Source organism: Salvelinus namaycush, unplaced genomic scaffold (assembly GCF_016432855.1).
Source record: "Salvelinus namaycush isolate Seneca unplaced genomic scaffold, SaNama_1.0 Scaffold199, whole genome shotgun sequence".
In the NCBI taxonomy this organism is placed as follows: domain Eukaryota; kingdom Metazoa; phylum Chordata; class Actinopteri; order Salmoniformes; family Salmonidae; genus Salvelinus; species Salvelinus namaycush.
Window position 1 is genome coordinate 2,069 of NW_024058774.1, and position 27,089 is coordinate 29,157.

The following is a 27,089-nucleotide window of genomic DNA, read 5'->3' on the forward strand; positions in this document are numbered from 1 at the left end:
AGATTAAAGTCATATTTCCAGTTTTACAGAAAGTTATGAATAGTCACAATGTTTGTTCTTTAAATTATGTATTTTATTAAAACAGAAAAATTAAGTAACAAACCTACTTTATCTTGACAATTTTATTAAAGGTTAAATCAGTCTTAAGAATGATATCTTTCTGATTTGACATAGCATAATTTAATTTAAAATTATCCATAGGTAGTGCCCTATATATTTTGCCTGATTCGGTTTTCTTTCAAAAATTCAGTTTTGTTATTCCCAGTTTTTATGCATTCTGTTCATGTCTCATGATAAACTTGATAAATTAATACATGTTAAATACATTTAATTGATTCCCCACTAAGGACAATGCATTTTGTTTATATTGTTGAATTCCGTTTTAACGCCTGGATTACCCGAGGGCCCTAACGATCCTATTTGGACCGGAATGAGTCTCTCCACTACCTAATTGTTCCTGCAGTGAAGGTTCATCATCTTCATCAAAATGTTATCATCATTGATCTGCAGATAATAAACAAAAAGCCTAGGCCTACCAGGAACCTATGCAATTAATCGAGCCAAATAAATGGCTCTCTCAGCGATGCGATTCGGTAGGCCAGACTGACTGACAAGACGAGAGTCCCTAAACTTTTGCGTCACTGTCTGGCAAGCCCCGACATCCTATGAAAGATTTGGTTTTCAAGAAAACCTATGTGAGACACGCAAAAGAAAATAAATGAATGTGACAGAAAATAAGTGGATTTAGACTCATCGTTGGGACGTGCAAATACATGAGCATGCCCTCTCTCCCCTCTTCCATGTAATGAAATTCGACCGCAACCAATCACAGCCACACAAACAGTACCGGGAGGTGGGTCAGATAGCAGAGTGAGCTTCCCTGTCATCGCTGGCTTTATGACTGACAGGCAGCTGTCCTATCAATAGATCGCTAGGAGACGTATATCGTTCATTCTAGCGGGAGAAGGCTTTTAAATGAAAAGAAGCCTAGTTCAATTTATAAAGTTGAAAATGTGTTATGTAACCGGCTGATTAGACAACGCTAATGGAAAACACTGTGTGTCTGGTCCCGAGTGTGTGTGTGTGTGAGCGTGTGTCTTACCTGACAGGTGTGTGTGTGTCTGGTCCTGTGCGGTGAGTGTGAAGACAGTGAGCAGTAGCTCCTCAGCGGAGGCCAGTAGGAGGCAGTGTGTTACGGAGGTGAAGAACGTGGAGGCCACATCACAGATGAAACACACCAGCGGCTCCAGGTTACCCCTCTCAGACAGACCTGCAATACAATACAATAATGTTGATATACAGTTTATTAGGTACACCCATCTAGTACCGGGTCAGACCCCCATTTGCCTCCAGAACAGCCTGAATTCTTTGGGGATGTAAAAGTTGCTCAATTGGTATCAAGGGACCTAACATGTGCCAGGAAAACATTTCCCACACCATAACACCACCACCACCAGCCTGTACCGTTGACACAAGGCAGGATGGGCCCATGGACTCATGCTGCTTACGCCAAATCAGCATGACGTAACAGGAACCGGGATTTGTCAGACCAGGCGATGTTTATCCACTTCACAGTTGTCCAGTGTTGGTGATCGCGTGCCCACTGGAGCCGCTTCTTCTTGTTTTAAGCTGATAGGAGTGAAACTCGTGTGGTCGTCTGCTGCAACGGCCAATCCGTGACGAGGACCGACGAGCTGTGCGTTCCGAGACGCCGTTCTGCGCACCACTGTTGTACCGCGCTGTTATTGGTCGGTTTGTGGCCCGCCGATTGGCTTGCGAGATTCTTTCCCTTGTCCTTGGACCTCTCGTCAACAAGCTGTTTTCGCCCACAGGACTGCCGTTGACTGGATGTTTGTAGAGACATTTTACGGGGGGAAAAACCCTTGATACTGTCGTGCTTGAAAAGCCCAGGAGGCCGTTTCTGAGACACTGGAACCGGTGCGCCTGACACCGACGATCATACCACGCTCAACGTCTCTTAGGTCACTCGTTTTGTCCTTTCTAACGTTCAACGGAACAGTAACTGAATGTCTTGATGCCTGTCTGCCTGCTTTATTTAGCAAGCCACGACCACGTGACTCACTGTCTGTAGGAGCTAACCATTTTGATGAACGGGATGGTGTACCTACCTAAGTGTACAATACTACTACAATACAATGGAATACTGTTGATATACAATACTAATATAATAAGGTACAATACAATACTTTACAATATGTTATAATACTTTAATACACAATTCAATAGTGGACATATTTATTGTCCATTCGTTACAGCAAACAGAAATACACTACATGTCCAAAAGTATGTGGACACCTTTTCGTCCAACATCTCATTCCAAAATGGCCATTAATATGGAGTTGGTCCCCTATAACAGTCTCCACTCTTCTGGGAAGGCTTTGCACTAGATGGTGGAACATAGCTGTGGTGACTGTGCTTCCACTCAGCCACAAGAGCATTAGTGAGGTGAGGTGAAGTTGGGCGATTAGGCCTGGTTTTCAGTCGGCGTTCCAATTGATCCCAAAGTTGTTCGATTGGGTTGAGGTCAGGGCTCTGTGCAGGCCAGTCAAGTTCTTCCACACCGATCTTGACAAACCATTTCTGTACGGACCTCGCTTTGTGCACGTGGGCATTGTCATGCTGAAACAGGAAAGGGCCTTCCCCAAACTGTTGCCACAAAGTTGGAAGCACAGAATCGTCTAGAATGTCATTGTATGCTGTAGCGTTAAGAGTTCCCTTCACTGGAACTAAGAGGCCTGAACCATGAAAAACAGCCCAGACCATTATTCCTCCTCCACCCAACTTTACAGTTGGCACTATGCATTGGGGCAGGTAGCGTTCTCCTGGCATCCGCCAAACCCAGAATCGTCCATCGGACTGCCAGATGAGGAAGCGTGATTCATCACTCCAGAGAACGAGTTTCCACTGTTCCAGAGTCCAATGGGGGAGAGCTTTACACCACTCCAGCCAAAGCTTGGCATTGTGCATGGTGATGTTAGGCTTGTGTGCGGCTGCTCAGCCATGGAAACCCACGAAAAGATATTGTGCTGACGTTGCTTCCAGAGGTAGTTTGGAACTCTGTAGTGAGTGTTGTAACCGAGGACGGATGATTTTCACGTGCTACAGCACTCAGAGGTCCCGTTCTGTGAGCTTGTGTGGCCTACCACTTCACGGCTGAGCCGTTGTTGCTCCAAGACATTTCCACTTCACAATAACAGCACTTACACTTGACCGGGGGGCAGCTCTAGCAGGGCAGAAATTTGACAAAACTGACTTGTTGGAAAGGTGGCATCCTATGACAGTGCCACGTTGAAAGTCACTGAGTTCTTTAGTAAAACTGTTCTACTGCCAATGTTTGTCTATGGAGATTGCATGGCTGTGTGCTCAATTTTATACACCTGTCAGGAACGGGTGTGGCTGAAATAGCCAAATCCACTAATTTAAAAGGGGTATCCACATACTTTTGGCTAAGTAGTGTATGTATTCTGCTTGTTTTCCAATGCACCATGTGTTGCACATTACATTACCCCGGAGTGGGAAACGTCCCATTACATTACCCCGGAGTGGGAAACGTCCCATTACATTACCCCGGAGTGGGAAACGTCCCATTACATTACCCCGGAGTGGGAAACGTCCCATTACATTACCCCGGAGTGGGAAACGTGCCATTACATTACCCCGGAGTGGGAAACGTGCCATTACATTACCCCGGAGTGGGAAACGTGCCATTACATTACCCCGGAGTGGGAAACGTCCCATTACATTACCCCGGAGTGGGAAACGTCCCATTACATTACCCCGGAGTGGGAAACGTCCCATTACATTACCCCCGGAGTAAGAAAGTCCCGTGCTACAAACACGGTCCCTTGAGTCACAAGTGTGCATCTGGCACTTTAGCAAGCAGTGGGAAGTTAGCAGATACGACTGGGAAAAATTCATTTGAACGGCCGCTCCAACTGGTAAACAATAGTGGGAAACTGACTATCATCCTAAGCACCCACTTCTCCCACATGGTGACCTCTGACCTCTATAACAGCAGTTCAATCCAACAACATTTTTTTTATAAAACACAATCTATTAATGCTTACACATCTATACACCTGCATTGCTTGTTGTTTGGGGTTTTAGGCTGGGTTTCTGTACAGCACTTCGAGATATTAGCTGATGTACGAAGGGCTATATAAAATAAACTTGATTTGATTTGATTCATGTGGTTTTTGAACTATCATTTGTTTACAGGCATGATAAACTTTACTTTTAGTTTATGGTTTAGTTTATGGACACAGCTTGTTCACCATTAGACAAATTGGCCTTTCTCAACGAGTTCCAATCACATGAAGAATGCATCCAACTGGTATTTACAACTGGTAAATTCCCACCTCCCACTTCACAACTGGTAAATTCCCACCTCCAACATGGTTACAAACGCAGCATCAGAGTGGAAACATAACAATCCTGTCAAATAGACAACGCCAGGAACATTGAGAATGATGTCACAACCGACAACGCCAGGAACATTGAGAATGATGTCACAACCGACAACGCCAGGAACATTGAGAATGATGTCACAACCGACAACGCCAGGAACATTGAGAATGATGTCACAACCGACAACGCCAGGAACATTGAGAATGATGTCACAACCGACAACGCCAGGAACATTGAGAATGATGTCACAACCGACAACGCCAGGAACATTGAGAATGATGTCACAACCGACAACGCCAGGAACATTGAGAATGATGTCACAACCGACAACGCCAGGAACATTGAGAATGATGTCACAACCGACAACGCCAGGAACATTGAGAATGATGTCACAACCGACAACGCCAGGAACATTGTGAAATGTTGAACGTTGTGCACGGCATTTAAATTTTCCTGCTGTACCCGAACCCAACCCAACGGTGGGTTTAACGAACCGTTACACCCCGTTTAACATACACATACATTAGTTGATAGGAGCCACAGGGTCAAGCCACAGCGCACCACTCCTGGATGAAGAGAATGTATTGGTGCTCCAGGGGCCCAACATACAGACCTTTAGCCGCCGACAGGGTAGCATGGAGCTTGGCTATCATCTTCTCCACGTACACAGCTCCTATCAGGGGCTCTGGGGAGAAAGACAGAGAGTGGGGTGAATAATCAGGATTTTTTTCCCCAGCATAGGAAGTTCAAGGAGCAACCCAAATGTCAAAATTGTCTTTTTTTTCTTCTTCCATTGGTAGCACTGGTGCACCTAACTTGAACAAGTTAGGAGCACCACATCAAATTTAGGAGCACCAGAAGAAAAAAATAATATTTTTTTTATTTATTGATTGAGATACAGCCTATGTTGGGTCTATGTGGAATTCTAGCTACTTTTGAAGGACACGTTGCGCACTAGAAACTGATATGTATCACTGACACACGTGAGTTAATTATGAAAGATCAGATGTTAATATGTATACCTGTCGCTGAAATTACAAAATATTAGGTTTCTACATTTGGTGTAAAAGCACTAATTTTCCTACTGAGATGCAATACATTGAAAATTGTACACAAGTCTCATAAAAATAAATATTAGGTTTGTGATGATGACATGCAAAATATCTGTCATTCATTCAGTCCAATAGTGGACTTTGCGGTTAGCTAAAATAAAAGTATGGCATAATTCTACCATTTGTATTCATTTGCGAACAACAAGTGGCAACCTAGCCAATACTTACTCCGAAGGATTCCTAAATCACTGCTAAGAATAATGAAATTGACTGCAGTTTCTACTGGTCATTGTTTTCAGGCTGGTTGTATTGGTGCTAGCTAGGTACCAAGCTAAATCTTGTTGACGTTGAGGTCGAACAAATAATGCTTTATTACCAACGCGGTATTGTAAACACATCGTTTGTGGCCGGTGTTTGCTTGTTTGCAGACTTTTTGTACAGCTTTGACAATGCTACTGTATCTTTTGACACGCAAAGACCCAAACGGCGTTAGTATGTGGTGAAGCTAATAGCAGTGACGCTACTACTGTGTAACTCCGGTAGGGCAACATCTGAAAAATAGCGCACTTGGTAGTGTGTACCGGTGCTCAACCAGTCGGCGAAAGCCAACATCACCCACGACAGAGAACGGTTGACTGTCAAGGGCAATGAATTCCATTATCTTGGCGTTGTGGATTTCGCCTTTTGATTTGTCTCTCTGAAATGTTCTTACTCTTTCAAATGACTGCTGGACTTGTTGACGGCTCGATCCACACAGCAGACATTGTGGGCTAGGTTAGGAATGCTGGGTTGCACACGTGTAGCGCAAAATTTTACACGGTGTCATTACATTATGTATCTACGTTAAATGCACGGCAGCTCTGACATCGGTTTTTAACATCGCCGTTAAACTAGACATCAGGCCGATACCGATGTTAGCATTTTTAGCAAAATATCGTCCGATTCCGATATGTTCCCCGATATATCGTGCAACCCTACTTTTCTTTCTATGCCCCAGAATATTTGGATATATTGGTCAAGTTAGCATGGTTGTTAGCTAGCTAGCCAATGAGGTAACATGACTGAACAAAGTGTAAACAAACGGTTAACGACCCGGTAATAGTTTTAGAACAGACCACGACATGGTTCATGAAAGTAAAATACGATTCGCTTTAGGAGGATGAAAATGTTGCGGCAGTAATATGGGTCAGATCATCTGAGCTGGTTGGGCTACAAAAGAAAGCTGTTTTGTGTGTGTGTAATCTCACCATTATTATGATGCTGAGACAGCGCTAGGCTGATCAGAGCCCAGCTGTCCCTATTAGGGGCGGAGCCGGAGCCTTTAAGTCCCACCTCACACAGCTCCTCAGCCAACCCCAGCAGCCGCTCACCCAGCACGGAGCCCTTAAACCAATCACCACACGCCTGCAGAGATACAGGGTCCGCACACGCCTTTTGTATGATCTGGAGAAGAACTCCCCATTTTAGATCCATCTGTAGGTGAGACAGAGAATAAGGCTGGGACCATCTTCACCAGCATACTATTGAGCTACAGAGATAAGAGTTAGGGAACTGAGGGTTACAGAGCTAAGAGTTAGGGAATTGGCAGCTACAGAGCTAGGGAATTGGCAGCTACAGAGCTAAGGAATTGGCAGCTACAGAGCTAAGAGTTAGGGAATTGGCAGCTACAGAGCTAAGAGTTAGGGAATTGGCAGCTACAGAGCTAAGAGTTAGGGAATTGGCAGCTACAGAGCTAAGAGTTAGGGAATTGGCAGCTACAGAGCTAAGAGTTAGGGAATTGGCAGCTACAGAGCTAAGAGTTAGGGAATTGACAGTTAGAGTCGACAGAGTTACAGCGATGATAGTTAGAGTTGACGTTACCGTGGTGATATGGTTGAGGATGCGTGTGGTCTCCTGTGGACTGCAACAGCGTAGAGAACTGAACACCATCTCTACCAGGTAACTGGTGTCTCTCCTGTAATATAATATGAGACTGTTACTAGCCGGCTACCACCCGGTTACTCAACCCTGCAGCCCTACATACATAGTCAAGGAACAATGGTCACTTTAATACTGGTCACTAAAATATCACACGACTGAGCAGGGGCGCGGCCATGGGTGGGCCTGGGAGGGCATAGGCCCACCCAATTGGCCCAGCGTCGTCCGGGTTTGGCCGGTATACGGTATATATATATAATGAGTGTGTACATTACCTGTCCTCCTGCCCCAGCCACAACACCACACGCTCCAGTAGAAACCGCACAGCAGGGTTACTGGGGGGGGGCACGCCACCTCCCCCTCCTCCATCTGCCTTCTGTTCATCCTTCCCTTTTAACTTCTCCTCTTCTGATGTGATGAGCAGCATCTGGGGAGTGGGGGAAAAAATACAAAAAAGGGGGAAAGAAATTAGAGAAATCATTATGTGACTAAGAGATAGAATCAATATAATGCAAATGAAGTATAATGTTAACCTGTTGGGGATGAGGGCGCTGTTTAGGCTATTTATGCTAATTGGGTACTTTTTTTAAACGGCTTCCCACAAAATCCTTGATCGTACAATATGCATATTATTATTATTATTGGATAGAAAACAGTCTATAGTTTCTATAGGAGTTGAAATTTTGTCTCTAAGTGGAACAGAGCCCATTCTACAGCAATTTCCCTGACATGGATTCAGATTTCAGAAATGTTGGCCACTGTTCTGAAGTCAGTTAAAAAGGCACTGATTTTGCTATGACTATACGGACACTTCTTACGTCTTCCCCTGGATGCCTTTACGTGATGACGATTCCAATGGGGTCGATTGCGCGTTCACAGGCCCTACAAATGAAAAAACCCTGAAGCTAGTCATTCTTTTGGAGCTGCGTCATGCGCCTAGAGGACACCGGCCCGCACCTTTTCCAAGCATTAGTGAAGGGGGTAATATTACTCGGGTCATGTTTCTACTCGTTATGGGAGTTAAAAACATCATAAGGTAGTTAATTTAAAGCGTTTTATAGCAATTTATATCCGTTTAGTGCGATTTTGGGACATTTATTTTTGCAACGATGTGAATAGTTGGGCACGCTTTTCAGTTCATCCCGAACGCCGTTGGCATTTCCACATGGCAAGAGGACAGCTTTCCACCAAAAGACGATTTCTCCCAAGAAAGGATCCTTTGCCCAAGATACTGATGGAAGAACAGCTCAAAGTAGGACATTTTTATTATGATAAATCGTGTTTCTGTCGAAACATTTTAGTGGCTTAGGACGCCATGTTTTTTGACGTAGCTTCGCTTGGCGCAAACTGTATTGAAAAGTAAGGATAAATTAAAAAATGTAATAACGCAATTGTATTAAGAATTAAATTGTCTATCAATCCCTGTCCACCCTATATTTTTTAGTCACGTTTATGAGTATTTATGTATAAGAGTAGATCACTGTCTAAGTGGCGCAAGGAAATTTTCTGACCAGCTGAGCTAAATTTCACATTGTATAACCATGATTTTGGTGGCTAAATATAAACATTTGCGATCAAACTGTATATGCATGTTGTAATGTGATGTTACAGGAGTGTCATCGGAAGAATTCTGAGAAGGTTAGTGAAAAAATTAATATCTTTTGGCGATGTTGACTTTTATCGCTCACTTTGGCTAGAATCAATGCTGGGCTGCTATGTGGTATGTGCTATGCTAATATAACGATTTATTGTGTTTTCGCTGTAAGACACTTAGAAAATCTGAAATATTGTCTGTATTCACAGGATCTGTGTCTTTCGATTCGTGTATGCTGTGTATTTTTACGAAATGTTTGATGATTAGTAAGTAGGTAAACACGTTGCTCTAAGTAGTTTTTCTATTCCATTTGTGACGGTGGGTGCAATTGTAACCTATGCCATCTACCTGAAATATGCACTTTTTTCTAACAAAACCTATCCCATACCATAAATATGTTATCAGACTGTCATCTAATGAGTTTTTTTGTTGGTTAGGGGCTATAAATATCTTAGTTTAGCCGAATTGGTGATGGCTACTGGTGTTGGTGGACAAATAAAAGATGGTGGATTATGCTAATGTGTTTTTAGGTAATAGATGTACATCTTTACATATTGTGTCTTCCCTGTAAAACATTTTAAAAATCGGACATGTTGACTGGATTCACAAGATCTGTGTCTTTCATTAGCTGTATTGGACTTTAATGTGTGAAAGTTAAATATTTTAAAAAAATATTTTTTTTGAATTTCGCGGCACTGGTTTTTCAGTGGGGGGGGGGGGGAGTGCCGCTAGCGGCACACTCATCCTAGAAAGGTTAAAAAGGTGACTTCCTGCGATCCAATATACAAAATATATCTGTGATTGATAATGTTACTGTGAGGAAAATAACAGTTTATCTCCAATAAAGAACACAATAGAGAAAATGGACTAAAGGAAAGGAAAGGAAGACTCACAGTGAAGACCCTGGGGGTATGGAAGGAGCGAAGGAGAAGAGAGAGGTACACCAGATGTCTCTCCGAGTTCTTATCATTCACATGGGAGTAACTGATCTGTGCCTGCTGACAGACAATCTCCTCCAGGTGCCAGCTTTTCAGGGGGCCCTCGGCCGTCTCCTGGCCCAGCTCGGGGGCCTCCAGCTGGGCACACTTCAGCGCCACCTCGCCCTCTTCCTCTGGAGAACCAGAACTCTCTGGCTCAGAGAAACAGATCTTCACCGATCTCTTCTTCTTGGTCTGCTTCCTGCCGGCACTCACTGGGCTCTGCATCACCTGGAGGAGACAGAGATGGATAGAAATAATAACAGACAGAGAGAGAGAGACAGAGAGAAACAGAGAGAGAGAAACACACATAGACAGAGACAGACAGACACTTAGAGACAGACAAACAGGCAGAGAGACACTTAGAGACAGACAAACAGGCAGACAGACACTTAGAGACAGACAAACAGGCAGAGAGACAGTTAGAGACAGACAAACAGGCAGACAGACAAACAGGCAGAGAGACACTTAGAGACAGACAAACAGGCAGACAGACAAACAGGCAGACAAACACACATACCTGTAGCAGCGAGGACATTCCTTCTAGGTCTTTCCGCTCCAGACTGTCACTCTGTACACGACGGGCTAACATCACCCTAAGCCCCTCCCAGAAGTCCGCCAGCAGCCTATCAAAGACAACTTCGTTCTCTCCCTCGCTAAGCACACCCACATCCTGAAGTCCAGCCCTCTTCTCCCAGGAGACGAGCATGTCCGTAACCAATGGGAAAAGGGGACCGGCTTGGAGGGAGGGGCTTCCCAAGGCACTGTCGATGAGGGGGAGGAGCTATGGACAGAGAGGAAAGATACACAGAATTATAATTTATGTGCATGTTGTTACCTGTTGTTCTAGGAGCATGTTGTTACCTGTTGTTCTAGGAGCATGTTGTTACCTGTTGTTCTAGGAGCATGTTGTTACCTGTTGTTCTAGGAGCATGTTGTTACCTGTTGTTCTAGGAGCATGTTGTTACCTGTTGTTCTAGGAGCATGTTGTTACCTGTTGTTCTAGGAGCATGTTGTTACCTGTTGTTCTAGGAGCATGTTGTTACCTGTTGTTCTAGGAGCATGTTGTTACCTGTTGTTCTAGGAGCATGTTGTTACCTGTTGTTCTAGGAGCATGTTGTTACCTGTTGTTCTAGGAGCATGTTGTTACCTGTTGTTCTAGGAGCATGTTGTTACCTGTTGTTCTAGGAGCATGTTGTTACCTGTTGTTCTAGGAGCATGTTGTTACCTGTTGTTCTAGGAGCATGTTGTTACCTGTTGTTCTAGGAGCATGTTGTTACCTGTTGTTCTAGGAGCATGTTGTTACCTGTTGTTCTAGGAGCATGTTGTTACCTGTTGTTCTAGGAGCATGTTGTTACCTGTTGTTCTAGGAGCATGTTGTTACCTGTTGTTCTAGGAGCATGTTGTTACCTGTTGTTCTAGGAGCATGTTGTTACCTGTTGTTCTAGGAGCACGGTGCGTATCCGTGTGTGTTCCTCCTCCTCCCCAGTGTTCTGTAACAGAGTGTATCTCAAACACTCTACTGCTGACACCACGATAGCTGCACTCTCTGAAGGACTGGACACAGCACGCTCACTGGACAAGCTGCAACACACACACACACACTCTGGGTTAAACACTGCAGCTGGACTCTCCGATGGGATAACACACACACTTCCCCTCCACCCTCTCCTCCACCACCCGCCCTCTCCTCCACCAACCGCCCTCTCCTCCACCAACCGCCCTCTCCTCCACCACCCGCCCTCTACTCCACCACCCGCCCTCTCCTCCACCACCCGCCCTCTCCTCCACCACCCGCCCTCTACTCCACCACCCGCCCTCTACTCCACCACTCGCCCTCTCCTCCACCACCCGCCCTCTCCTCCACCACCCGCCCTCTCTTTCCTCACCCGCCCTCTCCTCCACCACCCGCCCTCTCCTCCACCACCCGCCCTCTCCTCCACCACCCGCCCTCTCCTCCACCACCCGCCCTCTCCTCCACCACCCGCCCTCTCTTTCCTCACCCGCCCTCTCCTCCACCACCCGCCCTCTCCTTACCCACCCGCCCTCTCCTCCACCACCACCCGCCCTCTCCTTACCCACCCGCCCTCTCCTTACCCACCCGCCCTCTCCTCCACCACCCGCCCTCTACTCCACCACCCGCCCTCTCCTCCACCACCCGCCCTCTCTTTCCTCACCCGCCCTCTCCTCCACCACCCGCCCTCTCCTCCACCACCCGCCCTCTCCTCCACCACCCGCCCTCTCTTTCCTCACCCGCCCTCTCCTCCACCACCCGCCCTCTCCTCCACCACCCGCCCTCTCCTTACCCAACCGCCCTCTCCTCCACCACCCGCCCTCTCCTCCACCACTACCCGCCTCTCCTTACCCACCCGCCCTCTCCTCCACCACCCGCCCTCTCCTTACCCTTGTATGAGACAGCTGTAGAAGGTTGTATAGAAGTCTAGGTTAGGTGTCGTGACCTCAGTGGGTAGTTTACTGATGAGGGGTAGCAGGTTAGAGTGGAGGGCTGTAGCCAAACCTTTACCCCCATCCTTTAACAGGGACCACAGTTTAGGCAGAACAGCCTTCCTGGCATTGACATGACTCCAACAGTCCTGGGACAGAGACAGAGACAGAGAGACAGACAGAGACAGAGACAGAGAGACAGAGAGAGACAGAGACAGAGACAGAGGGCGTACTTGGTAACAATGACCCAGCAAATCCCTCAATTAATAAAGCCTGTGATTTAATAAATGTAAAAGCCATTTTACAAACATCTGACTGAATGCTGAAGGTGTCGCGAAGATGTAGCCTACGAATACTAGAACAGGGATGGGGTTAGGTCTACCTCTCGTTGGCGCCAGCTGCTGTGCACAGTTATCTGACTTCTAGATCAATGGCATAGGCAGTTACATGCACACACGTTTGAGAGGGTGAAAGAGAGGGTGAAAGAGAGGCTGGAGGACAGGCTGGAGGACGGGCTGGAGGACGGGCTGGAGGACGGGCTGGAGGAGGGGCTGGAGGAGGGGCTGGAGGACGGGCTGGAGGAGGGGCTGGAGGACGGGCTGGAGGACGGGCTGGAGGACGGGCTGGAGGACAGGGTGGAGGACAGGGTGGAGGACAGGGTGGAGGACGGGCTGGAGGAGGACAGGCTGGAGGACAGGCTGGAGGAGGACAGGCTGGAGGACGGCTGGAGGACGGGCTGGAGGACGGGCTGGAGGAGGGGCTGGAGGAGAGGCTGGAGGAGAGGCTGGAGGACGGGCTGGAGGAGGGGCTGGAGGAGGGGCTGGAGGACAGGCTGGAAGAGGGGCTGGAGGACGGGCTGGAGGACGGGCTGGAGGACAGGCTGGAGGAGGGGCTGGAGGACGGGCTGGAGGAGGGGCTGGAGGAAGGGCTGGAGGAGGGGCTGGAGGACGGGCTGGAGGACGGGCTGGAGGACGGGCTGGAGGACGGGCTGGAGGACGGGCTGGAGGAGGGGCTGGAGGAGGGGCTGGAGGAGGGGCTGGAGGACAGGCTGGAGGACAGGCTGGAGGACAGGCTGGAGGAGGGGCTGGAGGACAGGCTGGAGGAGGGGCTGGATCAATTCAGTAACAACAGACTAGCAGTATTTTCGTAATGAGGAAGAAATAAAAGGAATACGTAAAACCATTGGTGAACTGGCGATTCATAATGTTTGAATCAGTTTTCTGACTGATGCAAATCGGTGAAGCCCTATATGGAAATTACGATCACCAAATACATATACTTTTTTTAACGTCCTTTTTAGGCTTTAAAGTGTGTTTATTGTCATCAACTTCGATACCCACATTGAATTCTTTGGAAGTTCGCTACAAATCGAGATTTAATTAAATACTGATGCATTCAGACTAATAGATATTTAATTAAATAGTGATCCATTCTGACTACTAGATATTTAATTAAATAGTGATCCATTCTGACTACTAGATATGTAATTAAATAGTGATCCATTCTGACTACTAGATATTTAATTAAATAGTGATCCATTCTGCCTACTAGATATTTAATTAAATAGTGATCCATTCTGCCTACTAGATATGTAATTAAATACTGATCCATTCTGACTACTACATTTGTGGTCACACAGGACCATGTGCTGACACGGGCCAATCACAGGCCAGCAGGCTATGAGGAAGCTTGCGCCCTCATGCACGCTCTTAACACATGGATGAAAACTGCGGTGTCAACGAGCCTCTCAAATGGAGACGGAGAGGCTGACCAATGTCTACGAGCCTGTCAAATGGAGACGGAGAGGCTGACCAATGTCTATGGGGCTGACAGAGTGGAAATGGAGGGACTGACCAATGTCTATGGGGCTGACAGAGTGGAAATGGAGGGACTGACCGATGTCTATGGGGCTGACAGAGTGGAAATGGAGGGACTGACCGATGTCTATGGGGCTGACAGAGTGGAGATGGAGGGACTGACCAATGTCTATGGGGCTGACAGAGTGGAGATGGAGGGACTGACCGATGTCTATGGGGCTGACAGAGTGGAGATGGAGGGACTGACCAATGTCTATGGGGCTGACAGAGTGGAAATGGAGGGACTGACCGATGTCTATGGGGCTGACAGAGTGGAAATGGAGGGACTGACCAATGTCTATGGGGCTGACAGAGTGAAGATGGAGGGACTGACCGATGTCTATGGGGCTGACAGAGTGAAGATGGAGGGACTGACCAGAATGGAGAACAGAGAGTCAACATGTTCTGTATTTAACAGTGCTAGGCAGCCTAGTGGTTAGAGCGTTGGACTAGTAACCGGAAGGTTGCGAGATCGAATCCCCGAGCTGACAAGGTAAAAATCTGTCGTTCTGCCCCTGAACAAGGCAGTTAACCCACTATTCCTAGGCCGTCATTGTAAATAAGAATTTGTTCTTAACTGACTTGACTAGTTAAATAATGGTAATATTTTAAAAAATGTCACTCTAAAGAGCCGTAATTCTGATGATCGTATTTGCCGTCCTTTTTTTGTTTTCCAATGTTGACGTAGCTAGGTTCTAGGTTCTAGGTAACGCTGAGCTTTCAAATGAAGCTTCTGCTGCAAAGGATTAACAGTAGACGACCATCCGGTTCATAGACATTAAAACCAGGTTAGCGCCATCAGGCAACATGAAAAAGACTACAACGACCACAATCCTTTCCTAGTTACGGCCATCAGGCAACATGAAAAAGACTACAACGACCACAATCCTTTCCTAGTTACGGCCATCAGGCAACATGAAAAAGACTACAACGACCACAATCCTTTCCTAGTTACGGCCATCAGGCAACATGAAAGACTACAACGACCACAATCCTTTCCTAGTTACGGCCATCAGGCAACATGAAAAAGACTACAACGACCACAATCCTTTCCTAGTTACGGCCATCAGGCAACATGAAAAAGACTACAACGACCACAATCCTTTCCTAGTTACGGCCATCAGGCAACACGAAAAAGACTACAACGACCACAATCCTTTCCTAGTTACGGCCATCAGGCAACACGAAAAAGACTACAACGACCACAATCCTTTCCTAGTTACGGCCATCAGGCAACATGAAAAAGACTACAACGACCACAATCCTTTCCTAGTTACGGCCATCAGGCAACACGAAAAAGACTACAACGACCACAATCCTTTCCTAGTTACGGCCATCAGGCAACATGAAAAAGACTACAACGACCACAATCCTTTCCTAGTTACGGCCATCAGGCAACATGAAAAAGACTACAACGACCACAATCCTTTCCTAGTTACGGCCATCAGGCAACATGAAAGACTACAACGACCACAATCCTTTCCTAGTTACGGCCATCAGGCAACATGAAAGACTACAACGACCACAATCCTTTCCTAGTTACGGCCATCAGGCAACATGAAAAAGACTACAACGACCACAATCCTTTCCTAGTTACGGCCATCAGGCAACATGAAAGACTACAACGACCACAATCCTTTCCTAGTTACGGCCATCAGGCAACATGAAAGACTACAACGACCACAATCCTTTCCTAGTTACGGCCATCAGGCAACATGAAAAAGACTACAATGACCACAATCCTTTCCTAGTTAGCACCATCAGGCAACATGAAAGACTACAACGACCACAATCCTTTCCTAGTTACGGCCATCAGGCAACATGAAAAAGACTACAACGACCACAATCCTTTCCTAGTTACGGCCATCAGGCAACATGAAAAAGACTACAACGACCACAATCCTTTCCTAGTTACGGCCATCAGGCAACATGAAAAAGACTACATCGATCACAATCCTTTCCTAGTTACGGCCATCAGGCAACATGAAAAAGACTACAACGACCACAATCCTTTCCTAGTTACGGCCATCAGGCAACATGAAAGACTACAACGACCACAATCCTTTCCTAGTTACGGCCATCAGGCAACATGAAAAAGACTACAACGACCACAATCCTTTCCTAGTTACGGCCATCAGGCAACATGAAAGACTACAACGACCACAATCCTTTCCTAGTTACGGCCATCAGGCAACATGAAAAAGACTACAACGACCACAATCCTTTCCTAGTTACGGCCATCAGGCAACACGAAAAAGACTACAACGACCACAATCCTTTCCTAGTTACGGCCATCAGGCAACACGAAAAAGACTACAACGACCACAATCCTTTCCTAGTTACGGCCATCAGGCAACATGAAAAAGACTACAACGACCACAATCCTTTCCTAGTTACGGCCATCAGGCAACACGAAAAAGACTACAACGACCACAATCCTTTCCTAGTTACGGCCATCAGGCAACATGAAAAAGACTACAACGACCACAATCCTTTCCTAGTTACGGCCATCAGGCAACATGAAAAAGACTACAACGACCACAATCCTTTCCTAGTTACGGCCATCAGGCAACATGAAAGACTACAACGACCACAATCCTTTCCTAGTTACGGCCATCAGGCAACATGAAAGACTACAACGACCACAATCCTTTCCTAGTTACGGCCATCAGGCAACATGAAAAAGACTACAACGACCACAATCCTTTCCTAGTTACGGCCATCAGGCAACATGAAAGACTACAACGACCACAATCCTTTCCTAGTTACGGCCATCAGGCAACATGAAAGACTACAACGACCACAATCCTTTCCTAGTTACGGCCATCAGGCAACATGAAAAAGACTACAATGACCACAATCCTTTCCTAGTTAGCACCATCAGGCAACATGAAAGACTACAACGACCACAATCCTTTCCTAGTTACGGCCATCAGGCAACATGAAAAAGACTACAACGACCACAATCCTTTCCTAGTTACGGCCATCAGGCAACATGAAAAAGACTACAACGACCACAATCCTTTCCTAGTTACGGCCATCAGGCAACATGAAAAAGACTACATCGATCACAATCCTTTCCTAGTTACGGCCATCAGGCAACATGAAAAAGACTACAACGACCACAATCCTTTCCTAGTTACGGCCATCAGGCAACATGAAAAAGACTACAACGACCACAATCCTTTCCTAGTTAGCACCATCAGGCAACATGAAAAAGACTACAATGACCACAATCCTTTCCTAGTTACGGCCATCAGGCAACATGAAAAAGACTACAATGACCAGAATCCTTTCCTAGTTACGGCCATCAGGCAACACGAAAAAGACTACAATGACCACAATCCTTTCCTAGTTACGGCCATCAGGCAACATGAAAAAGACTACAACGACCACAATCCTTTCCTAGTTACGGCCATCAGGCAACACGAAAGACTACAACGACCACAATCCTTTCCTAGTTACGGCCATCAGGCAACACGAAAGACTACAACGACCACAATCCTTTCCTAGTTAGCACCATCAGGCAACATGAAAAAGACTACAACGACCACAATCCTTTCCTAGTTACGGCCATCAGGCAACACGAAAGACTACAACGACCACAATCCTTTCCTAGTTACGGCCATCAGGCAACATGAAAAAGACTACAACGACCACAATCCTTTCCTCGTTACGGCCATCAGGCAACATGAAAAAGACTACAACGACCACAATCCTTTCCTCGTTACGGCCACGTTCACCATGATCCTTAGCAAATTTTTGTTGTGTGCCATTCAACCCCGTTCAGAAATATGGCAAAGCTTCAAATACTCCCGGGAGATTTCCGTGGATGACGTCAGCCCAGTCACTATCTACCGGTTTGAATGTCTGTGGTTACATCGACCCCCCAGCAGACTTACTGTTAAGGTGGAGAGCGTGTGGAGTACAGCTTCCCAGAGCGGAGGCAGCACCACAGGGTCCGTGTCGTCTATAGACAGTAGAACAGCGGGACATACTCTGGCAGCCTCAGTCTGCATGAGACCTGGAGTGTGTTCACACAGGGAAGACACCACCTCGAAGAAAGCACCACGCACCTGGAGAGAGAGACCAGAGGACACACCGAGGAGGTTAGTGGGAGGTGTGTGTGTGTGTGTGTGTGTGTGTGTGTGTGTGTGTGTGTGTGTGTGTGTGTGTGTGTGTGTGTGTGTGTGTGTGTGTGTGTGTGTGTGTGTGTGTGTGTGTGTGTGTGCGTGTGTGCGTGTGTGTACCCTATCTCCGTACCTGTGGGGTCTTGTGTCTGCTGTACTTCCAGAACTTGGCCTGGTTGAGGAGGTGTGTCAGTCTGTCCTGCAGGTTGTGTGTGTCTGTCTGGGGTAAGGAGGACAGCAGTCTCTTCACCCCCAGTAGAGAGCTGGTAAGCAGGCGGATGAACTTCGCCTCCCTCTCCTCCTCTGGAACACTCCTCATAACACATCATCAACAGGTTAATGAATCAGTCTCTACCTCTGCTGCTGGCCTGTCATATAACACATGGTCAACAGGCTAATGAATCAGTCTCTACCTCTGCTGCTGGCCTGTCATATAACACATCGTCAACAGGCTAATGAATCAGTCTCTACCTCTGCTGCTGGCCTATCATATAACACATCATCAACAGGTTAATGAATCAGTCTCTACCTCTGCTGCTGGCCAATCATATAACACATCATCAACAGGTTAATGAATCAGTCTCTACCTCTGCTGCTGGCCAATCATATAACACATCATCAACAGGTTAATGAATCAGTCTCTACCTCTGCTGCTGGCCTATCATATAACACATCATCAACAGGTTAATGAATCAGTCTCTACCTCTGCTGCTGGCCAATCATATAACACATCATCAACAGGTTAATGAATCAGTCTCTACCTCTGCTGCTGGCCTATCAGCCCCTAGCCAGGGTTATTTAGCCTGCACTAGAGATCGCAGCTTCTCTGGCATTATGGGTATGACTTCATTCTTCCTTATAGTCAAGTACCCAGCTTACTATGGGTGCTAAACAGCAGTCATATGTGATGAGAAAATAGATGAACTACTCACTGTGGGTCACTTAGGGTGTCTGCCGTCTCCTTCAGCAAGTTGTCTTGAAGTACCTGAAGATCATCATCACTATCACAATCATCATCATCATCAATCACCATCATCATCACTATCATCATCATCATCATCACTATCACCATCATCATCGTCACTATCACCATCACCATCATCACTATCATCATCATCACTATCACAATCATCATCACTATCATCATCATCACTATCATCATCATCACCATCATCACAATCATCATCATCACCACCATCATCATCACTATCATCATCATCACTATCACAATCATCATCATCACCACCATCATCATCACTATCATCATCATCACCATCATCACAATCATCATCATCACCACCATCATCATCACTATCATCATCATCACTATCACAATCATCATCATCACCACCATCATCATCACTATCATCATCATCACCATCATCACAATCATCATCATCACCACCATCATCATCACTATCATCATCATCACAATCATCGTCGTCACTCAGGTTAAAGACATCTTCATCATTTTGACAATCATCTCCCTCAACACCACCCCACCTAACCCAACACCCCCTCTCTCCATAGTATAGTATAGACTACTGGCAGTGAGGATCTCTCTCTATACCTTTGACTACTGAGAGTGAAGACCTCTCTCTATAGTATAGACTACTGACAGTGAGGATCTCTATCTATAGTATAGTATAGACTACTCACAGTGAGAACCTCGTCCTTGCAGAAGCTAAGAGCCTCAGCCTGTTTGCTGGGGGGGAAGGCAGCGTTGAAGGCCTGGCAGGCAGCAGAGGCAGCAGGAGGATAGCTGTCACACTGAGACAGCAGCCAGTGGCCCATCACACTCTTCAGGTAGGGGGCTAGACTACGCCGCACCTAGGGTTATACAGAGATCAATGGGTTATACAGAGATCAATGGGTTATACAGAGATCAATGGGTTATACAGAGATCAATGGGTTATACAGAGATCAATGGGTTATACAGAGATCAATGGGTTATACAGAGATCAATGGGTTATACAGAGATCAATGGGTTATACAGAGATCAATGGGTTATATAGGGATCAATGGGTTATACAGAGATCAATGGGTTATTCAAGTGTGTGTCCGTCCGTCTTGCTGTCCGTCCGTCTTGGTGTCCGTCCGTCCGCGTGTCCATCTGTCCGTCTTGCTGTCTGTGTGTCCGTCCGTCTTGCTGTCTGTCCGTCCGTCTAGCTGTCTGTCCGTCCGTCTAGCTGTCTGTCCGTCCGTCTAGCTGTTTGTCTGTGTCCCCGTCTGTCCGTCTTGCTGTCTGTCTGTCCGTCTCTACGTCTGTCCGTCTTGCTGTCTGTCTGTCCGTCTCTACGTCTGTCCGTCTTGCTGTGTGTCTGTCCGTCTTGCTGTGTTCTGTCCGTCTTGCTGTGTTCTGTCCGTCTTGCTGTCTGTGTGTCTGTCCGTCTGTCTGTCTCCCACCTTCAGGACCAGTTGTTCAAACGCCTGCTGGGTGGCCTCTCTCACACGTCGGTCGTGGTCCTGGAATCAAACAACATCAGAGTCATGGGTTCAAGTCCCACAAGGATCACATACAATATGCAAACACTTGAGACCCCCCTCCCTCCCTAGTGTAGCAGCTCACTAAGACTCACCATTGAAATCTTGCAGTAGATCCTGGGCCAGTAAGGTAGAACTCCTTTAACGACCTCTGAGTCCCGCTCCTGACACATAGCCCCGAACTCCTGCGCTGCCTTCAGGGGAGAAATAGAGAGCAAAATGTCAGAGCCTCCGGGACAGGGCTGGTGTGTGTGTGTGTGTGTGTGTCTGTTTGTGTCTGTTTGAATCTAGAACATTCTTCTCCCAAGGGAACTGAAGCGACTGGTACTCTATTCTGTGTGATATCAGTTTTTGGTACTCTATTAGTCTTTACAGTCTTTATGGTATGCTGCCTGTATTTTATTTTAATCTGACAATGGTTTTTTTTTAGAGCCCAATTCAAACAGTCCCATTTTTTTTACCACATTCTAGCTCAGATAAGCTTTTTATATCTCCTGCGCACATGAACGGGTTTAGGAGCGGAGGGAGACGTTTAGGGGTGGAGGTAGACGTTTAGGAGCGGAGAGAGACGTCTAGGAGCGGAGGTAGACGTTTAGGAGCGGAGGGAGACGTCTAGGAGCGGAGGGAGACGTCTAGGAGCGGAGAGAGACGTCTAGGAGCGGAGAGAGACGTCTAGGAGCGGACGTTTAGGAGCGGAGAGAGACGTTTAGGAGCGGAGGGAGACGTTTAGGAGCGGAGAGAGACGTTTAGGAGCGGAGGGAGACGTTTAGGAGCGGAGGGAGACGTCTAGGAGCGGAGGGAGACGTCTAGGAGCGGAGGGAGACGTCTAGGAGCGGAGAGAGACGTCTAGGAGCGGAGGTAGACGTCTAGGAGCGGAGGGAGACGTCTAGGAGCGGAGGGAGACGTCTAGGAGCGGAGGGAGACGTCTAGGAGCGGAGAGAAACGTCTAGGAGCGGAGGTAGACGTCTAGGAGCGGAGGGAGACGTCTAGGAGCGGAGGGAGACGTCTAGGAGCGGAGGGAGACGTCTAGGAGCGGAGGGAGACGTCTAGGAGCGGGGGTAGACGTCTAGGAGCGGGGGTAGACGTCTAGGAGCGGGGGTAGACGTCTAGGAGCGGGGGTAGACGTCTAGGAGCGGGGGTAGACGTCTAGGAGCGGAGGGAGACGTCTAGGAGCGGAGGGAGACGTCTAGGAGCGGAGAGAGACGTCTAGGAGCGGAGAGAGACGTCTAGGAGCGGAGGGAGACGTCTAGGAGCGGAGGTAGACGTTTAGGAGCGGAGGTAGACGTTTAGGAGCGGCGGGAGACGTTTAGGAGCGGCGGGAGACGTTTAGGAGCGGAGGTAGACGTTTAGGAGCGGAGGGAGACGCCTAGGAGCGGAGGGAGACGCCTAGGAGCGGAGGGAGACGCCTAGGAGCGGAGGGAGACGTTTAGGAGCGGAGGGAGACGTTTAGGAGCGGAGGGAGACGTTTAGGAGCGGAGGTAGACGTTTAGGAGCGGAGGTAGACGTTTAGGAGCGGAGGTAGACGTTTAGGAGCGGAGGGAGACGCCTAGGAGCGGAGGGAGACGCCTAGGAGCGGAGGGAGACGTTTAGGAGCGGAGGGAGACGTTTAGGAGCGGAGGGAGACGTTTAGGAGCGGAGGTAGACGTTTAGGAGCGGAGGTAGACGTTTAGGAGCGGAGGTAGACGTTTAGGAGCGGAGGTAGACGTTTAGGAGCGGAGGTAGACGTTAAGGAGCGGACGTTTAGGAGCGGAGGGAGACGTCTAGGAGCGGAGAGAGACGTCTAGGAGCGGAGGGAGACGTTTAGGAGCGGAGGGAGACGTTTAGGAGCGGAGGGAGACATTTAGGAGCGGAGGGAGACGTTTAGGAGCGGAGGGAGACGTTTAGGAGCGGAGGGAGACGTTTAGGAGCGGAGGGAGACGTTTAGGAGCGGAGGGAGACGTTTAGGAGCGGAGGGAGACGTTTAGGAGCGGAGGGAGACGTTTAGGAGCGGAGGGAGACGTTTAGGGGCGGAGGTAGACGTTTAGGAGTGGAGGTAGACTGGCCAAATATGTTGAAACAGAGGCCAAGACAAGCCCATGCTTTTTAATTTATTTTTTAAATCCATATTTCATCTCTTTCCAACCCTCACTCCGCTTTGTTGGGGAGCAGGCGTACGGTCTTACGTTGACTGTATCTACATCATGATACTCATAGAAAACAATAGCAATCTATGTTTTCTAAAATATGCAAGTCTCGTCTTCATATTTCACAACCTCCACAGGATTTTTTTGTAGTTGTAGTTTTTTGTACTTGAGTTAGGCTACATTATAACATGCTAAATGTTTCTTATCATTGATAGATTAGCAAAGAAACAGATGAGCTATAGCAACTCTTATTTAACCAAATATACAGATTCGGTGAAACAAAATCACATTGATTAAGTCACAGGCTTTTGGTCGACAGTAGGCCAAAGCTACAAAGCGACAGAGCGGCTGAGCGACAGAACGTCCGAGCGACAGAACGGCCGAGCGACAGAGCGAGTGAAGAGCAAAATAAATCTACTTGTTAAGCTAAATAACGTGCTGCCAAAATGTTCTGATCAATGCCGATCAATGACCCAACTAGACAAGATGATCAGCACTCTCGCCTCACATTTCCCCCAGCCTAATGGTAGCCTAATCAATATCCAAACGGCGATTCAGTGAAAAGAAAAATCAGACATTTATTGATTGATTTATTAGTCAAGATAACAAGCTCGTCTCAGGCCGTGTCTAGACTTGACAGTCCATGCAGCTTTTGATTCTGATCATAGCGTTCTGATCATGGAATTCAGAACACATTATGAATCTATACCTATATTTAAAATGTGTCTACCGTGTCCACAGTGTGTCTGGATTCCCTTTTCCCACGCCATATTAAAATGTCACTATGCATTCTGCAAATGCTGGAATAGGAACAATATGACAAAACAACAACTTGACGGCATTAACTAACCTCTGCAGCCACCTAGCCAGCTAACCTCTGCAGCCACCTAGCCAGCTAACCTCTGCAGCCACCTAGCCAGCTAACCTCTGCAGCCACCTAGCCAGCTAACCTCTGCAGCCACCTAGCCAGCTAACCTCTGCAGCCACCTAGCCAGCTAACCTCTGCAGCCACCTAGCCAGCTAACCTCTGCAGCCACCTAGCCAGCTAACCTCTGCAGCCACCTAGCCAGCTAACCTCTGCAGCCACCTAGCCAGCTAACCTCTGCAGCCAACTAGCCAGCTAACCTCTGCAGCCAACTAGCCAGCTAACCTCTGCAGCCAACTAGCCAGCTAACCTCTGCAGCCAACTAGCCAGCTAACCTCTGCAGCCAACTAGCCAGCTAACCTCTGCAGCTAACTAGCCAGCTAACCTCTGCAGCTAACTAGCCAGCTAACCTCTGCAGCTAACTAGCCAGCTAACCTCTGCAGCCACCTAGCCAGCTAACCTCTGCAGCCACCTAGCCAGCTAACCTCTGCAGCTAACTAGCCAGCTAACCTCTGCAGCTAACTAGCCAGCTAACCTCTGCAGCTAACTAGCCAGCTAACCTCTGCAGCTAACTAGCCAGCTAACCTCTGCAGCTAACTAGCCAGCTAACCTCTGCAGCTAACTAGCCAGCTAACCTCTGCAGCCAACTAGCCAGCTACACTATGTAGCTGTCCAGCAAACTAGCAAACAACACTAAAGGGATTGGGCTCCCGAGTGGCACAGCGGTCCAAGGCACTGCATCTCAGTGCTAGAGGCGTCACTACAGACCCTGGTTCGATTCCAGGCTGTATCACAACCGGCCGTGATTGGAAGTCCCAACAATTGGCCCAGCGTCGTCCGGGTCAGGCCGGAGTAGGCCGTCATTGTAAATAAGAATTTTTTCATAACTGACTTGCCTAGTTAAATAAAGGTTATATAAAAAAATAACAAATAAATAAACTCTACACAAACAAAAACATATTTTTCTAAATATTAGCTAGCTGGCTAGCATTTACGAGTCCAGCAAACACGTTTCTCACGTGCTAGGAACGTATTTCCTCCAATGTTACAACGAAAAGGTCTATTTCGGGGCCAAAACAAAAGTTTTATGGAGACTTGTGGGAGGAGTGCTGATGACGTCACACACTTGATATTCTTTCGGTAGTCTGATTGGTCCAGACCAAGGAGAAATCTGCATACGATGCATCCCTGAACCCCCTCTCCTGAAGAGGCCAGCCAGATCTGAACATAATCAAACCACAAAACAACTTTGGGTGCGTCTACACCCGTCTTTTCAAATGTGATCTTCGTATTCTGATAGCAAAAGTCGCATGTAAGTGTTAAGTGTAGACACGACCTCAAAGCCGCGTGAAACGATGCTGAAATAGTTGACCACACGCGGGTAGGCTATTGATTCAAATCCTATTATAAACGATTGGATTACTTTGGGAGTTTAAGTAAGCAACAATTTGATGCCTTCAATTACACTAGCCTACTTTATTACAATATTTGTTGTTCTGGATACATCTAGCTGTGGTTTAGAAAACAGTTTTTACTTTTTTATTTTATTTCAACCTTTATTTAACCAGGTAGGCAAGTTGAGAATAATTTCTCATTTACAATTGCGTTCAAGGCCAAGATAAAGCAAAGCAGTTCGACACATACAACAACACAGAGTTACACATGGAGTAAAACAAACATACAGTCAATAATACAGTAGAAAAATAAGTCTATATACAATGTGAGCAAATGAGGTGAGGTAAGGGAGGTAAAGGCAAAAAAAGGCCATGGTGGCGAGGTAAATACAATATAGCAAGTAAAACACTGGAATGGTAGATTTGCAGTGGAAGAATGTGCAAAGTAGAAATAGAAATAATGGGGTGCAAAGGAGCTAAATAAATAAATACAGTAGGGGAAGAGGTAGTTGTTTGTGCTAAATTATAGATGGGCTATGTACAGGTGAATGTGGTGGGTTAGGTGAAGAGACGGGTGAAATGGCATGACTCACAAAGTTTTACAACTGCCAGGGTGAGTGGTAACGGGCGCTGCCTAGCAACCATCAAAAGCTTAAATAGTGCGTACCAATGCTGCCTCAGCATTACAGCTACTAGATGACATGTTATGGTCATTCCAGCATCTGCATTGGCCGTAAGGCATTTACTGCTCTGCAGAAGTCAGGGTTATTAGTACTTCTTGAACTTCGCGGAACAGAACAGAGTTGTTGTGTAGGAAGATGTCAAGGAAGCGAGTTTGTGTTTTTACAGGACGTACCGCCCCCCACCTACCATCAACCAATCATGCCAATGTGGAGCCCTTCACATCGTTACAAAATTTTGGAGGCGGTACGAAGGTTGATTTGGCCTCTGCAAAGGTGTACATCTCTTCCCCTTCTCTTTCTCTAAGATCTTACCTTCAGTTTGGTGACTGTGTCTCTCTTTGATAGTTTCCTCAACACCAGGCGGAAGTCAGCATCAACCAGGTTGTCGATCTCCTCTGCCCCATGGACAGCAGGCACATAGCCCGGCTCTGTGGTCGTTGTGGTGGCGAACCCCACGAACCCGGGTACGACACCACTCTCCCGGGCCAGCAACTCGGCAGCCCGCCCGCTGCTGGACGGCTAGTGGTGGTGGAAGAACGGACGAAATGTCAGATTTACAACTGGAGTTGTTCGGTAGTTATTAAACCCACTCACCATAACATTACCATACGTAACACCGGGTAACTCACTGACAAACTAGTTAGTTGATTTCTAAGTTGATTGTAATCAAACATAAAATTCTGGAAAGTTATGCTGGCGTGAACTTTGAATGGCCAAGTTAACGTTACCTAACGGGTCAGTGCTATCCGGGATCCTTGGGAATAGGACATCCCAACTTTGACGTTACACCATTGAAGTTGACATTTAAAACGGTAAGAGGTTCTGATTTAGGGTAGGGACGTCCCAATGATCCCGGATATCACCCAGCTTGCCTAGTGTTATGTAGCTAGCTAAGCTAACCACACAGATATCATGGCTAACGTTAGAATAGCGAGCGAATGTAACGTTATATCTGGCTCAATCAATAGCAGTGGCGAGGTAACTTACCCGAACGTTTCCTTTCGTTCGCTGTTTATTCTTTCCCCCCATTTTATGTATTTTATTTTACAGATTAAGTTAACTTTCAAACATTAGATAGCGAGCAAAAGCCAAAAAGCATGGGGTCCGAAAAGGGAATACACGTCACAACAATTACCCGGAA

General features: G+C 47.0%; 1 protein-coding gene across 1 annotated transcript; it reads right to left on the bottom strand.

Annotated features, from left to right (window-relative positions):
* Positions 1-1,107: 1,107 nt before the first annotated feature.
* Positions 1,108-27,064, bottom strand: LOC120037930 (E3 ubiquitin-protein ligase listerin-like; the record flags this gene model as incomplete). Its single annotated transcript, XM_038983887.1, has 17 exons — positions 26,936-27,064; positions 26,261-26,467; positions 20,979-21,077; positions 20,806-20,865; positions 20,059-20,229; positions 19,332-19,384; positions 18,533-18,713; positions 18,172-18,345; positions 12,372-12,562; positions 11,405-11,552; positions 10,489-10,752; positions 9,885-10,199; positions 7,673-7,824; positions 7,341-7,434; positions 6,728-6,953; positions 5,042-5,113; positions 1,108-1,270 (listed from the first exon to the last, which is right to left on the bottom strand). Coding segments are annotated over exons 1-17 (2,612 nt in total), but the record flags the coding sequence as incomplete, so codon positions are not given.
* Between the last annotated feature and the right edge of the window lie 25 nt (positions 27,065-27,089).